Below are 17,530 nucleotides of genomic sequence, written 5' to 3' on the forward strand. Positions count from 1 at the left end.
ATTTTGAGTATTTCACCTCAACTAAACTAAATTAAATTATACCAAATCAGGAAGAAGCAAGTCGAGGAGAGTGGGGAGGAGACTCCTCCATCCAAGCCGGCCAAGAGACCGGCCCCCGTCCCTGACCCCGCCCTGGAGGATGACACACCGCGGAAGAAGAAAAAAAAAATTAACACCGCAAAGGAGAATCAGCCTCCCGAGAAAAAGAAGGGGGAGAAGAAGAAAAAGGAGTCGGCGGAGGAGGAAGTGGAGAACGAGCTTCCTACAGTCATCTCCACTCCGAACAAAGGGAAGAAGAAGAAGATGAAGGCTGGAGAGGAGGAGGAGAGCTCTGCTCCCGTTCCTCAAGAGACGACGCCTGCTAAGAAAAAGAGTAAGAAAAATTTTGCATGTTTTATTGAACGTGATGACATTCAATAATGTCGCACTAGAGCACCATCATGTTATTTAGCCAATCAGGTGCATGCCACATGGGGAAGTGGGGAGGGGATACATACATTTTTGGGGGGAGCAATACTTTTTAGGGCGTTTTCAACTTTTTACACCTGTAGTTTGTTTGCTTTGTTCGATTCCGGGACTAATATGATACAATGTTGCACTTGGTTTGGTTTGTGTTCACACGGCTGTGTTAACTCATTGGACGCCATGCATTAGGCTCATCCTATAGTACAGGGGTAGGCAACCCTAGGCACGCGTGCCCGCATAGGCACGCAGGGGCATTTTCATTGGCACAGGGGACAGCATAAAAAGAAATTATAATTTTTTTATTTTTTATTTTTTCGCTTTGAAATATTATAGTGAAATATTTTGCACTGTTGTCGCATTTATCTTGTTGAAATCCTCCCACAGGTTCTTTTTTGTAAGTCGAGTATATCAAGGAGGCTTTTCTCTGTAGCTCAGATGTTTTGTTTGAAGGCTTGCCAAACAAAGAGACAATCAAATCAAGGATAAAAGATATCCCCATGTCAGCTTGAAGTGTCGAGCGACGCATCAACGAAATGTCAGAAAATATCAGAACAGCAAACAGCTGGATTAAAAGATGCTCCGGTGTGCAGCTTAAAGTGACCAAATACAGCCCCCAGATAACGGAGCTCAGTAAAGCAAAACTGTTTGTCTGCATTGCACCCCCGCCCCAACTCAGATTTAGGGTGTTTTCACACCTGTAGTTTGTTTGCTTTGTTCCGATTCAGGGAGACACAGGGACTATAATGATACAATGTTGCACTTGTCCTTTAGTTCGTTTGTGTTCACACGGCTGTGTTAATAGCGGACCAAAACAAATGCACGCGCGAGCAAACTGTCACTCATTGGTCAGATTTTGGGGTGTGTCCCCCCCCCCCCCCCCCTGAGAGAGAGAGAGAGAGAGAGCACACTAGTTACAACTAGGGATGCCCCGATCACGTTTTTTGCCACCGATACCGATCACCGATCGTCGTGAGCCATATCGGCCGATACCGATCCGATACCGATCATTTTTGATTAAAAAATTTAAATTAAAAATTATTTTATGTAATTTTTAAAAATGTTTTAATAAAATATATATATTATATAATTAGACTTGTACTTGTATTATCTGCGAGACATCGCCACCACGCAACAAGTCAAAATGCTCGCTATCTGCAAACAGCTCCTCTGTCTGTGTGTACTGAGTAGCCTCCAGCTACGGCCAGGATTCTCCGGCGCTGCAGCTGGACCCTAGTATTGGTATAAATCACATTCAGCAAGCCCTCAGCCCCAATACGCATCGAATCAATGTTATAAGACATTGATATCAGGAGCTATCTGTAGCTACTGCTAGCCGGATATATAACGTTAAGACAACGCCTCAGTGAACTATTTAGTTCAATGGGACATTTCGTTTTGAACAGTGAACTAACGCGAGCTAGCTAACGTGAGCTAACAGAGGTATCAACATGCACTACTAGACTTGCTGGAGCATTTGTTGATATCAGGAGCTATCAGTAGCTAGCCGGCTAAATACCGTTAGACAATGCCTACTAAAAGTGAATAGTTGACTGGGTAATTTTGTTTAAACAGTAACGATAGCTAGGTAGCTAATGTTAGTTCACGTCGAATGCACTATAGACTAGAGCAGAGCCTCCTCTCAGTCCTCTGTGTTTACAAACTGTACACTGGTGCGGGCGGGGCAAGGGAGGAGGGAGGAGGAGCAGCGGCAGTTTGCAGGTCCTGTGTGTCTGAGACAGACAGCGATTGAGATCTACGCTTGATCAGTTTCCGCGATCGGCGAATATGACTCATTATCGGAATTCACAGATCGCATATTTATACTGATTATCGGCCGATCCCTAGTTACAACTATATTTCAAACAGGCACTTCATGTCAAAAAGGTTGCTGACCCGCGTATTTACCAAAGGTAGCCGCATTTCTGGCAGACGCTCTCTGATTGGCCGACGCCAGTTTCTACACTGGTTAAGCTTAGGCACTCTTCGAAGTTGGTTAAGGTTAGGCAATTTCTTTCGACGGTTAAGCTTAGGCACTCTTTCGAAGTTGGTTACGGTTAGAGTTTGTCTTAGAGCATGGCGATAGAACGGCAGGTAGTTTGTAGGCTGTTTGACGTGGAAATGGGCAAAGACACAGCTCGTCGGCTCGACTTCCGGTATGAGAGCGGAAGGGTAGCACGCATGCGGTGAGGCTCCTGGTCAAAAGAGTGAAAAACGGAGAAATAAAGACCCGAAAAGTGATTAAAAATGAAGATGCAAACGAGAAGGGAGGAGAAAACAATTATGAAGGAAAGAAAAATGGAGGACTCACAGGAAGAGGAGAGTTCGAGGGAGCAGAACCCCCGAGGCGAGACCGAGAAGGGGCAGGCGGAGGAAGGGGGAGTTTCGGCTGAGACGGACAAGGGAATGCCAGGATGGGCCGTGCTCATGCAGGCCGGGATATTGGCGACCATAAAATTGAACTCAGACACGATGCAGGCGACCATAAAACTGAACTCGGACACGATAAGAAATGATATTGGGAAGTTACGGGAGGAATTGAGGAAGGAACAGGAGGACTTCAGAGGTGAAATGAATACAGAACTCAAAAGGGTGGATGAGAAGATGGCGGAACAGGACAGAAACGTAACGGAGGTACAGACTAGAACGGCGCAAACGGAGGAATGGAACACAGAGATACACAAGGTGTTAACGTGTGCGATTCAAAAACAAGAACAGATGGAGACAAAGATATCGGACATGGAGGGGAGGTCACGGAGAAATAACATCAGAATATGGGGATTGAAAGAAGGAGTCGAAGGGGAATCGGTGACCCAATATGTGGAAAAGCTTATCAAGGAACAACTGGAGGAGACGGGACTAGAAAAAATGGAGATACAGAGGGCCCACAGGGCGTTGGCTCCGAGACCGAAACCGGACAGACCTCCGAGGGCGGTGATTATTAACTTTCTGAGATTTGAGATTAAGGAATTGATACTCAGAACCGCGTGGACCAAGAAGATAGAAATCGAGGGGAAAAGACTGTTGTTTGATCACGATTACTCGACAGCGGTAGCAATAACACGCAGGTCCTACGCGGGACTGAAGAGAATTCTGAAAGAAAACGGAATGAAATTCCAATCACCCATGACCTCGCTAAGGATTCACTGGAAGGAAGGGACGGTGACGTACGCGACGGCGCGGGAGGCGGCGGAGGAGATGAGGCGACGGGGGATGCAGATGGCGGAGGACGGAGAAGGAAGGGGACAGGAGGGCCAGACGCTGAGCCTGCAGCAGAGATTGGAGAAAGCACGCAGATGGACCAGAGTAGGAGATCGAAACCCGGGAGAGGAGGGAGGAGAGAGGAGAAGGCCGAGGTGAGACGTGACAGACCGAAGGCGGAGACGGACGAGGAGGCCAGAGACGGAGAAGGAGGGGAGAGGAGGCGGGAGGAGACGAACGGATGAGTACACGCACAAGAGATTGAAAAAACTATCCAAATAGAGACAAAATATAGAAACTGAAATAACATATACATAAACACACATTCCCAGGTAGAGGCAGGATATAGGAACGAACATAACGTATACATGGACACATAATACACATGCAGATGGAGGAAATAAATGGAAATATAATTAGGTATGATGGACGGAACACAGAACACATTGAAACAAATACATAGACACACGCTGCGAGTAACACGGGTTTGGGAGGAAGGAGGGACATTGGAACATATGAGCCACATTGAGAGGGACCTAGGAAATGGGGGTCTTTGATCAGAATGAAGGACAGAGCGCTTTTGACCAGGAGCTCGACAGCAATAAAAACAGTAAGAAGGCTGGACAAATATGACGAGCGGTTGGGGGTAAAGGTTTCAAACCCCCAAGCCGTCAGGAGGAGGCCTCTCACTAGGAGAGCAATTACTCCTCACCCACCAGCAGGGGACAGGGGGGGACACAGGGACCCCCCGAACGCCTTGGGAGCACTTTATGTAAAGTTTATGTTTTTTATTTATGTTAATCATTATATGTATTCGGTGAAGAGAGCGGAGGCTACAACCGGAGGGGGGAATGAATGTGACATGGGGGGGACTGTCAGATGAAAGAAGAAGAAAGATGACAATGGTTAAAGGTATAAAAATGATGTCGTTAAACGTTAATGGAATGAATAATACAATAAAGAGGGGCAAAGTGATGTTGAAGTGTAAAAAAAGTGAGATGGAAGTGATTTTTCTGCAGGAGACACATTTGGTAGCACAGGAGCATGAGAAACTGAAGAGATTTGGATATGAAAATGCATACTATAGTTCCTTTAAACGGAACCTGAGGAGAGGAGTAATCACGTTAATCAAAAACACAGTCAAATTTGAATTGATCAAGGAAGTAAGAGACAAGGAGGGAAGGTTTGTTCTGGTGAAGGGAAAAATGGAGGGTCAAATGATTACGTTAGTGAATATTTATGCACCCCCAGAGAGTGAGAGGGATTTATATGAGACCATTTTTGATATGATAGTGATGGAACTAGAAGGGATATTGATATGCGCTGGAGATTTTAATGTAGTACTGAATCACGACCTAGACACCACGAGTACTAGAAAAGGACGGGCACCAATCAGTAGATATATGAATATTCAGATGACGGAAATGGGAATTACAGATGTTTGGAGGGGGATGCACGCCATGGACAGGGAATACACACATTACTCACACCCGCACGTGACATATGCGAGAATAGACAACTTTTTGATGACGACGGGGGACAGTTACAGGGTACGGGAGAGCAGAATAGGAGTAGCGGACATATCGGATCACAGTGCCATATATCTGACAGTAGATCTAGAAGGGAGACGGAGGAACACGATCTGGAGACTAAATGTAGGAATATTAAATAACAAGGGGGTGGTGAGTCAGATCAAGGAGGAGATAGCCAGGTATAAGGAAGAAAATGGAAAAACGGGCGGTAGATCCGAACATTCTATGGGACACACTGAAGGTGGTGATAAGGCCTAACAAAATTAATAGTTGGTTTCCGGTTGCCGACCGACCCTGCTGATTTAGGTGCGACCCAATATATTTTATGAGTTTTTTAAAAAAAAATATTAAAAAAAAAAAATCCGATTTTTTTTTTTTTTTTAAGAATAAAGTTTCATAGAAATCTTAGTCAAACATTTAGTATTATGGATATTAAACATGCTGGCAGAGTACATGCATCCATGTTGTTGTGAAAATTTTTATTAAATAAAGAAATTCCCTATCCATAGTCGCCGTGGGAAATAATCAAATAAAAAAATTAAATAAAATAAATTCCCTACCTACCCATGGCCAAACTGACAACCAACAGGAAACCAACAATATATTTTACTTTGCCTAAGGGGGAAATTGATGGAGAAGACAGCAATGCTGAAGAAGGCCAGAACGGAGACATATCACAACCTGATAGGGAAGCTGAAGAAGCTAGAGGGGAGACACCAGATATCAAAAGAACAGGAAACGCTCGGAGAAATCAAAGAAGTAAAGGCCAGGATAAATAGGGAATTATTGACGGAAATAGAAAAGAAAGCGAGGTTCATGAAACAAACATACTATGAAGGGGGACCAAAAGCGACCAGACTGTTGGCTAGGAGAATTAGGACGCAACAGAAGTTGAACACGATACACACAATAAGGGATACAAAGACTAATGAAATATTGAGAGACCCAGCTGAAATAGAGAGGACATTTAGAGAATACTATGAGAAACTATACACACAGCCAAAAGCAGCGGGAGAAGAGGAAATAGAAGCATATCTGGAGAAGCTAGAGTTACCATCGATAGGGAAAGAACAGAATGAAGAATTAAATAAAATAATTATGTAACGAGAACTGGAAGAGGCAATTAGTAGAGCTAAAAACAACAAATCTCCGGGGAGCGACGGAATTCTACAAGACATTTAGAGCGGAATTAGCACCCATGTTAGGGGTGGCGTTCAGACACACGATGGAGGAGGGCAAAATGCCCCCCTCGTGGAAGGAAGCCATAATCACCACGATACCGAAGGAAGGGAAGGATAGAGAATTATGTAGTAGTTTCAGACCTGTGTCCCAGGGTTTCCGTTAGAAAAAATTGTTGTCGGTCTCCGTGACCTGCAAGATTTCAATCTACCGGACAAATGAGATTAATTCCGGTCATAGTTTAGAATAAAGAATGTCATCCTCAAGGCATGTAGATTTATAATATTATTACTTAAAACTAGGCTACTTTTGCGTATACAGTCATTAATTAATATATTCCAAATAAAATAAGTCCCTCGATACTCCGTGCTGCTGCTGACTTGAACTAAAATAGACCGCGTATGTGGGCAGTCGGTCCGACAATAAACAGCAGTCTGTTATAATCACATTTTTATGAGCTAACGAATTCCGTTATATTGGACATTTGTATTAATTATATCAAGCGAAGAACTGAGAAAGCAGAGAGGCGGCAACATTATCGTGGTTTGCGTGACGACTCTCTCCACCTCGCAACAACTTATTTGCAAAGAGTATGGCGCTGCAGAGAAGCTCATTCAGCTGTTATTGGCTCTTTTCTGGGAACCGCACAACAGCGCCCCCCACCCAACATTGGCTGAAAATGGCCGAATTGGAGTACTGATGGAATACTGCATTGTGCCGTTGCCTCTCTGGCTCTGCAGCTTCACATGCACTCGCACACCCAGCACTAAGCTCTCGCTGACAACGTCGTTGTCATTATTAGAAGCAACGAGGAAACAAATGTAATGATCGTTTCGTTCATCGCATAGGCTATTTAATTTTAGCCTATTTTAATACAATTCAAATAATCAAATTGTGCTTAGACTCAGGGAATTATTTTCACCGGACATTAAGACCGGAGATATTAAATAAGTCGGACTTCAACAGATTTTGCCGGTCAAAAACCGGTAATTACCGGCTAACGGAAACGCTGCTGTGTCCATACTCAACGTGGATTACAAGATGTATACATCGATAATATCAAAGAGATTTGAGACGTTTATGCCAGACATTATAGATGAAGATCAAACTGGATTTATTAAAGGGAGACAGACACAGGACAACGTGAGAAAGACATTACACATAGTAGAGGAGATACAAAAACAAGGTGGTAGCGCGGTACTGATTAGCCTAGATGCAGAAAAAGCATTCGACAGTGTGAGCTGGACATTTTTATATAAAACATTGATGAGGTTCGGACTGAACGGGAGGTCGATGAAGATGATCAAGGCGCTATATCAAGAACCGACAGCGAGGGTTAAGGTGAATGGCAGCCTGACGGATAGAATCAGATTAGAGAGGGCTACCAGACAGGGATGTTGTCTCTCACCAACGCTCTTCGCCGTTTTCATAGAACCACTGGCACAACTGATCAGACAGACCGAGGACATTAAGGGAGTAAGGATAAAGGGAACGGAATATAAACTAGGCCTATTTGCGGACGACGTGATAGTATACATGAGGCAACCAGACAAGAGCTTCCCGGCACTGATGGATCTACTGAAGGAATATGGCCACTACTCAGGATACAAGCTAAACGTGACAAAGACACAGACCTTAGCATGGAACTATACCCCAACGACGGAAATTAGGGAACAGTACGGGATAAGATGGGACATGGACAAGATTAAATACTTAGGGGTGAACATCACGAGAGGGGTGGGGAAACTGTTTGAGGCGAACTATACACAGATAAATCAGAACATCAAGAGTGACTTAGAGAGATGGACAGTAATGCCCTTGGACTTCAATTCAAGAATAGAGGTCATTAAAATGAACATACTATCAAGGTTACTGTACCTATTCCAGTCACTACCGATACAAATACCACAGAATCAATTCAGGGAGTGGGACAGACTGATATCGAGGTTCATATGGGCGGGGAGAAGACCACGGGTCAGATATAAAACACTACAACTACCAAAGGAAGAGGGAGGGATGGCAGTACCCAGCCTACAAGATTATTACTATGCAGCACAACTGAGAGCAGTGACGTGCTGGTGTAACGACAGATATGAGGCAAGATGAAAAGACATTGAAAAAGAAGGGGAGGGATACAAGGTACAAGCTCTGGTGGGAGATAGGGAACTATTTAAAGAAAAAGAGGGACTATTAGATCCAATCACCAAATGCACCTTGACCATATGGAACAGAGTAGTAAAAACACACAAATTAGAGAAGCAGTCAGGGGTTCTGAGATGGGTAGCACATGACAAGAGATTCAAACCAGGGAGGTTAGACCATGGATTCAGAAGGTGGGAGAGGGGGGGGGCAACAGCGATATGCAAAATGATAGAGAAGGGGGAAATGCAGACACTACAAAAATTAAAGGAGAAATTTGGACTAGAAAACAGGGACCACTTCAGATATCTACAGGTTAGAGACTACTACAACAAAGAAATAAGGGGGGCCAAAGACGAAGAACAGAATGGAATAATCAAGATGATAGTATGGGCATACGAAGGGGGGCAAGGAAGAGTAATATCAGCAATATACCGGGCTATAATGAACAGCAAGGGACACACGACCGATTACATAAGGGAGAAATGGGAGAGAGAACTAGAGATAGAAATAACAGGGAAGGAATGGGGGAACATATGCGAGGTGCAACATTCAACAACAGGATCGCGGATATGGAAATAGTTTGGATGGAAAAACATAATCAGGTTCTTTATAACCCCAGAGCTGAAGGGAAAATATGCACCAACACAAAGAGCATGCTGGAGGATGTGTGGGAAGGAGGGGGCAAATCACACGCACATATTCTGGGGATGTCAGAAGCTGAAGGGGTATTGGGAGGAGATAGGGGAGGCAATGATCAGAATATTAGGATACGGGTTACCACAAACAGGACTGGTGCTTTACTTAGGAGACCTGACACACGAGGGAATACAAGGGGGGGACAAGTATTTAATAAAGATAATGTTGATAGCGGCCAGAAAAGCAATAACGAGACTGTGGTACAAGGAAGATCCACCAACAATAGCACAATGGGTAGGAATAGTAGAGGAGATACAGGATATGGAGAGGATAACACACATGCTGAGGCTACAGGAGGAGAAATTTGAGGAAAGATGGGGAAAGTGGGAGGATTATAAGGGGAACGAGAACGACATCACAGAGGAAGAAACAAATGCAACACAAGAGGGCGAAGGGTAAAGGAGGAAAGAGGTTCAAGGAGGGTCTCTGAGCCCATGGCACACACTTCACCTTAGTCAGTACTTTTAAATTTTTTTGAGGGTATTATGATTTTTCTTTATGGTCTATGAAAAGAAATTGAAATGTAAATAAACAATGTATGGACCGATGTTTACTTTTATTTATTATTTACATCTTTTTTCACTTGATTTAGGGGTTATTTTCTTATAATTTTGTCTGTCAATTGTAATGTTGATGTTGATGTTTGTAAGTCAAAATAAAAATGTAAGTTTAAAAAAAAAAAAAAAAGACACAGCTCGTCACGCTATTGGGCGCACATGTCACATGACCAGAAACGTCTGCCAGAAATGCGGCTACCTTTGGTATGGACGCTGCTGACCCCTGCTATAGTAGCTACCGCCATTGCTGTAAACGGTGGGAGTCGCTCACCTTGTTTGCAGGGCTATAACTATTTAAATATTATAGCTATATATGCAATACTATGGCCCATTTGACATCGAGTACCTATCGTTCAAGATGTGAAAAAGGAATATTTTTTCCATCCATACATTCTCGTTTTCTACCGTGGTGAATATAAGTATAGTTTTAGAGTGGTCTGGGGTAATTCCTGGAAGGCTAGTAATAGCCTGCGACGCATATTATACTTAATCCATTGGAATTTTGTCCCTATACACGCTACAATAAAAAATTCAAATGCATATGATCGGTATATTATGTTCCATCATGCATGCATGAAAGGGGGGGGGTCGTTTATGATTAATTGATTGTCAATAATGGCATTCGTTAGTACAACAGCATACGTTGATCAGGGCGTTCATGAAAACAATGGACAACCAAGCTGAAATTGACTTACCTACAATTGCTCTTACCTGTGGCCGATGATCCAAAAAGAATATTCCAATTATTTGATTGCCATCTGCTAGATCGTATGTCCATTTGGCCCACGCCATAACCCCCCACAGCATAATTGACGATTCGGATTGACGATTCAATGCGATCGAGTGAAGATCTTGATCCACGTTACAAGAAAACTCCGCCCGGATGACTTTCAATGACGCACACCCCCATACACAGACACAAAGGGAGTGCAACATTGGCTGCATACCACCAGGCAGAGGTATCGCACCGTTGCGATCTCAGACACATTGCCACACAGTACCACAGCATACCTGGATGATTTATGAATGGAAATAGCGAATAAAAGAAATAACTATCCAATAACGAGTATACTCGTTGTTGGCGTTATTCGATTGGCGGGCTATAACGAGTATACTCGTCATTGCCAGGGAAAGAGTTAACAGCGGACCAAAACTTGTAAACAAACACCCGCAAACTGTTCTGTCATTGGGTAGATTTTTCTGGGAATTTTGACTGTTCCCTGGGATTTTTCTTCCCTCACAAATACACAATACACAAATCGGAAATGGAGCAACAGCAGCATGTATGGATTATTGTTTTACTTGGAATTCTCTGGTTGATACCAGTGTTCAGTCTATGAACAAAATATTCAGTAGTTTCAGCAAGAATCAAGGATACGACTCGAAAACAATGTATTGATGCATCTGATTAGAAGACGCACTGCCTCACGTCGACACCTTTTGTAGAAGGCGCACTCTGATGAACGCATACAACGACATATTCACCCAACAATTTCTCTTCCAAAGACGCATCAGGTAAGCTTGGTTAGGTGATATCTAAGCCTAGGCATGTTTATAATCCTAAGCACATTTTCATAAGCCATAGGACAATTCCAACTTTAGCCTGACAGCTAGCTAGCTAGCCATGCATACCATATCTGCTAGCCATGCATACCATATCAGGAATTATTTGTTTTATTTTTATAAAGCGTCCCATCATGCAACGCATATACATTTACATTGCATATACAGTACAGCAATTTAGTTGTTTTGTTTGTTTAGTCGATTGCAAACGAACCGCTCGATGGTTCGATTGGAAGCATGACGAGACCACCCTCTATGATTTTTTTTACAGGAATTAAAAAAAAATAATTTGTTTTCGGATGGCTTTTAAGTTTAACCTTCTATTCTCTTATTTATTGATTGTAATTGTCTAGTTCTAGTGTCTGATGAAAGTAGAATTTGTCTTGTGACTTTGGCAGTTAACGAGGAAGGTGCTCCCTTTGAGGATTCATCCACGGACGAAGACAGTTCATACGATGATGAAGTGGATGACGTTGATTATTTGCCAGGGTCCGATGCCAGCGCGGATATGGATGAGCAACCAGAGGAGAGAGAGAAAGAGGGGGAGGTATTTACAGAGGAATGCGCTCCCGTTGAGCCTTCATCCTCGGACGAAGAAAGTTCTGACGATGATGCAGTGGATGACGTTGATTATTTGCCAGTGTCCGATGCCAGCACGGATATGGATGAGCAAGCGGAGGAGAGAGAGGAAGAGGCGGAGGTATTTTCAGCGGAATGCGCTCCCGTTGAGCCTTCATCCTCAGACGAAGAAAGTTCTGACGATGATGCAGTGGATGACTATTATTTGCCAGGGTCCGATGACGGTACGGATATGGAGGAGCAACCAGAGGAGGAGCAAGAGGATGAGGAGGTAGTTAAAGAGTGTTGCCCCTTACCTGGATGGAAGTCAAAAAATGGAATGGCCTGGTCCCCGACTGATGACGAGAGGTTTCGCTACCGGCCAGCTGGGATCCTTCGTCCCGGCATTACGCGCTACGCCATCTCCCGGATAGACGCCCTGGGGGACAGCTTCGCCTTTTTTATGACAGATGAGATCATCCAGGTCATTGTGAAAATGACAAACCTGCAGGGACAGCGGATCCACAAGGACTGGAAGGACGTGGATCCGATCGAGATAAGAGGCTACATCGGACTCCTGTTATTGGCAGGTGTGTTCCGATCACGGGGAGAGTCCACCAGGAGCCTGTGGGGAGAACACACTGGACGGCCCATATTCTGCGCCACCATGTCGCAGAAGAGGTTCAGCCTCCTGAGCTGCACCATCCGCTTTGATGACCGGTTGACCCGACGCGCTTTCCAAGCGTGCGCACCCGACAAACTGGCTCCAATCCGGGCCGTGTGGGACAAATGGGTGGAGCGGCTCCCGCTGGGCTTCAACCCGGGTGAGGATGTGTGCGTGGATGAGCAGCTGGTCGAGTTCAAAGGGCACTGCCCTTTCAGGCAGTATATGCCCAGCAAACCCGCAAGATACGGGATGAAGGTGTGGACCCTCTGTGACGTCGCCACCTCGTACGCCTGGAACCTGCAGCCGTATCTAGGCAAGGCTCACCCAGACGCTCCGCCGGAGAAGCAGCAAGGGAAACGGGTGGTGAAGGAGCTGACGACTGGGCTCAGTGGACACACCCTTACCACGATAACTTCTTTACGTCTCATGCGCTGGGGGTGGAGCTGCTGAGGCAGAGAAAGATGGCGTTGGTCGGGACCATCAGGCACAACAAGCTGGAGCTACCCCCTCAACTGCTGGACGCGCGGGAGAGAAAGAACCTGTCCTCCTGCTTCGCATTCACACAGAACACCACGGTCGTCAGCTACATCCCGAAGAAGGGTAAGAACTTCATGCTGCTCAGCACTAAGCACTGGGAGGCAGAGGTGTCGAAGGAGAACCACAAGAAGCCCATCATCATCATGGACTACAACCGCTGCAAGGGGGCTGTAGACACCTTGGATAAGGTATTTATTTTTTATTTCTTATTTTATAGTGCATGCCTGGTGTTGTGCTTTATTTACTCTGTGCATTTATTTATGTATTGCACTTATAGCAATAAGATACATAATTAATGATTTATAATGTGAAAACTATTTTATTGGCCTAAGTTAATCATTTATTTGGTTTCTCTCTTTTCGTTTCTTTTGTTTCAGCTTGTTGGAACCTACAGCTGTAGGAGGGGAACGCGCCGCTGGCCCATGTCTCTGTTCTCCAACATGCTGGATGTGTCTGCCTGTAACTCATTAGTGCTTTGGTCGCAGGTAGATCCGACCTGGAACGAGAACAAAACATTCCGGAGGAGGCTCTTCCTCCAGGAGCTGGGCACAAGCCTGGTGACACCACTGATAGCTTGCCGATCACGCTTACCCCGCAGAGAAAGAGGTGCTGCGATGGTAGCAGATATACGGCTTCTCGCCAACCCAGGGAAAGCCTCGGCCGAAGCCCCAGGCAAAGCAAACTTGCACAAGAGACAATGCCATCTCTGCCGCAATAATCGGAGCCGCCTTGCCAGGTGCTGCGCCAAATGCAGGAAAACTATATGCAAGGAGCACACTGTGTCCATCTGTACTTTCTGCCATCAATTCTTCTCAACCTTGGAACACATGACTGTTGCTGTAACGTGATACTCAACGCAGACAGGCACATGATGTAACCTATCCTCTGTTTCACCCACAGTAAACATATAACATTACTTAGGCCATTCTAAATTGTATTTTCCAACATTTTATGGCATCAAACAATACTCTGGCAGTTCATTTGTTGACTTTTGATTGTAAACAACTGATGATTGTTAAAAAAAAAAAAAAAAAACTGAATCATGTCAAATGTATGTTTTTTGTTTGTTTGTATACATTTTCACACATTTATTTTGAAGGCTAAACGTCCTAATCTGTTTTTCCGGACCAGAAATCGTATTGTTGCCAGCAAAATGGAGATTCCGCTCGGCTGCTCTGGGCCCGTAGTAATGAGTCACGAGAGAAGCTGGAGTTTAAATTGAGGTTGGATTGTCTTTTTGGCTGAACGCTCCAGAAAATCTATCTTGACTTAATTTCAGCTATTCACTCCATTCAACCAGTACCATTGCAAACCGTATAGCTCTCCAATGTCCTTATTATTTGACCATGCTAGAAGAGTAACAACTTGAAATTTAATTAGTTATTTGGAGATAAGACACACTGGGGCACTAAGAGCTTTCTAATGTCCATATCAAATTACTCTAGTGTTGGTCCATATAACCTATACAGGTTGTCTGTATAGCTGGTTATGGACTGTGCATGCTTGGTTGAGCTTCTGTCCTTGAAGCTTCTACCCTCTCATCACCAAGGTCATAAACCTCTCTCTCCAGGCTGGCCATGTCCCCTCTGCCCTTAAAACTGCAGTCATAAAGCCACTAATTAAAAAACCCTCCCTAGACCCGGAAATCTTGGCTAACTACAGACCTATATCCAACCTCCCATTCCTATCTAAGGTGCTGGAGAAGGTAGTTGCCGCTCAGCTTCAGGACCACCTAAACTCGAACCAACTTCTCGAGAAGTTCCAGTCAGGTTTCCGCTCTGGCCACAGCACAGAAACTGCCCTGGTCAGGGTCACCAACGACCTACTGATGACGGCTGATGTTGGCTCTCCTTCCCTCCTCATCCTCCTTGACCTCACAGCAGCTTTCGACACCGTCGATCATGACATCCTCCTTCACCGGCTCCAGTCCACCATCAGACTTTCTGACTCTGTCCTTGAGTGGTTCAGATCCTACCTCACCGGAAGAACGGAGTATGTCTCCTTGGGAGAGGCAGGGTCTGACACCCATCATGTCACCTGTGGTGTCCCACAAGGATCAGTCCTCGGCCCCACCCTATTCACCCTCTACATGCTCCCCCTTGGCTCTGTCATCAGCCGGCATGGAATATCATTCCACTGCTACGCTGATGACACCCAACTATACCTAAAAATAAACCCCACCCCATCCACAGTTCTGCCATCTTCCACGCTGACCACATGCCTGGAGGAGACCAAGGCATGGATGAAGCACAACTTTTTACAGCTAAACAGTTCCAAAACTGAAGCCATTATCATTGGCACCCCACACCAGGTTCGTTCATCCACCATCACCACCATCACCTTTTCCGGCCAAAACATCACCCTGTCACCAACAATAACCAACCTAGGGGTAAAAATGGACCCTCACCTGACCTTTGAGGCACACATAAATCAACTATACAAAAATTCTTTCTACCACCTTAGAAACATCGCCAAACTACGCCCCTCACTCACTCTGTCAGATGCCGAAAAGCTCATCCACGCCTTTGTTTCCTCCAGGCTGGATTACTGCAACGCACTCCTCATCGGGATTCCTAGCAAGAACATCCAAAGGCTACAATGTATCCAAAACAGCGCTGCTAGGATCCTGATGAGAGTGCGGAAATACCACCACATCACCCCCATCCTCAAGTCCCTTCACTGGCTCCCTGTCTCACTCAGGATTGAGTTCAAAGTCTCCCTGCTCACCCACAAATGCCTCTACGGAAACGCCCCCCTATACCTCAAAGAACTCATCACCCCTCACTCCTCCTCTCGACATCTCCGCTCTGGCCAGGCAAACCTCCTCCAGCGCCCAAGGACAAATCTATGCACTATGGGAGATCGGGCTTTTTGCTCCTCCGCTCCCAGTCTGTGGAATGCTCTCCCTGACTACCTGAGAGCACCACAGACTGTGGATGTTTTTAAGAAAGGCCTCAAAACCCACCTTTTTAGTAGAGCCTTCTGTTGACCTTTTTATCAAATTCTTTGCTCATTTTATGTTCTTTTACCAATTTATTTTATCAGTTTTATTATTCGGTTTCTCTGCTATTTTATGTTTTAGTCTTGCCTATTTTTATATTCTTTCTTTCCTTTATTCTCGTTAGCTTTTAAGTCCCTTTAACTGTAGCGCTCTGAGAGTTGCCCTGCAACTGTAAAGCGCATTACAAATTAAATCTATTATTATTATTATTATTACTTGCCTTATAAGTGTTTATCATCGGTAGCCTACTATCTCGTGTGGATATAAACCACCTACAATGACAATGTTTGGTTGGTTGCACAGTTTTAGCACAGCCCTGGCACAGCCTTCTAATATTGGACTGTATCCTATACAACTGATTCCCTACTGTAACGTGACACTCAATAGACAGGTACATGATGTAACCCATCCTCAGTTTTATCCACAGTAAGAATACAGCTCTCTAAAAGTTTACCATTAGTAGTTTACTATTTTTTGTGAACATAAGCCACCTGTACTGTAGTGCCAATGCTTAGTTAATGTATCTTTTAAGGTACAACATATACTAAGGTATCGTTGTATGCGGACGATTTATTATTGTATATATATATATATGATCTTTCTGTTTCTGTCCCCGCTGCCCTTATCACTATCGAATCCTTTGGTAGCTTATCAGGGTATACATTTAAACTTAAAAAGAGCAAACTGATGCCACTTAACTCATTCCGGGCCAACAGCGCCCTCTGCTGATGGCCCTTCCGTGCCAACGCTATATCCAATGGAGAATAGGACTTATTTGCGAGTACTTAAAACACATCAAATATAATAGCAATAGATCTAAATAACAGTGATCGTCAATGAGTTGCTTCCAGTCAACATGCACAAAACGGATAATTTTTTCATACATACATTTCCATTTTATACCGTGATGAATATCAATATATTTCTAGAGCGTTCTGTCTCATCTCAATAAACTCCAGAAAATCGAGCTTAAATGTATTTCCTTAGAAATCGTGCCATTTGTCGCTTGATTTATGACGCTAGATTATTGATATTATGTGACCTTATGCACGAAGAGAAGCGGGGTCTGAACAATCGCTTCTCCGTACTTTGGTCGGCGCGAACCTCACACACACACGCTCCGATGGCGGTGATAGGAACATCTGATTACCCCAAGATTCGTAACATAAAGGCCTTACCTCACATCTGATGTCATGCAAAAAGATTAATCCAATTCCTGATCGCCATTCCAAATATTGATCGCATTCATTGATCCAACGTTATATCCAAAAACACATAATCCACAATGCTCCCAGTGGGGGGACTCAATGCAATAGTATCCAGCTGCATGCCAGAGAAGTAAAACCTGGACCGGACTTATTTTTTTGATGCACAGTCCCATCCAATCCAATGATGTGCAATACCATCCGGGAGACGATAGGCGGCGGTATTTGCC

General features: G+C 44.4%; 1 protein-coding gene across 2 annotated transcripts in view; it reads left to right on the forward strand.

The window, feature by feature from the left end:
* The window catches only part of LOC311227014 (uncharacterized protein), a 171,036-nt gene that overhangs the window by 114,715 nt on the left and 38,791 nt on the right, over nucleotides 1–17,530 (forward strand). For both annotated transcript variants that reach the window (XM_084312512.1, XM_084312513.1), the window contains exon 11: nucleotides 51–373. In XM_084312512.1, coding sequence (XP_084168638.1) covers nucleotides 51–373 — 323 coding nt within the window. The remainder of the gene's footprint in view (nucleotides 1–50; nucleotides 374–17,530) is intronic.

This window comes from Notolepis coatsorum (assembly GCF_963971535.1).
Source record: "Notolepis coatsorum genome assembly, chromosome: 4".
Lineage (NCBI taxonomy): Eukaryota > Metazoa > Chordata > Actinopteri > Aulopiformes > Paralepididae > Notolepis > Notolepis coatsorum.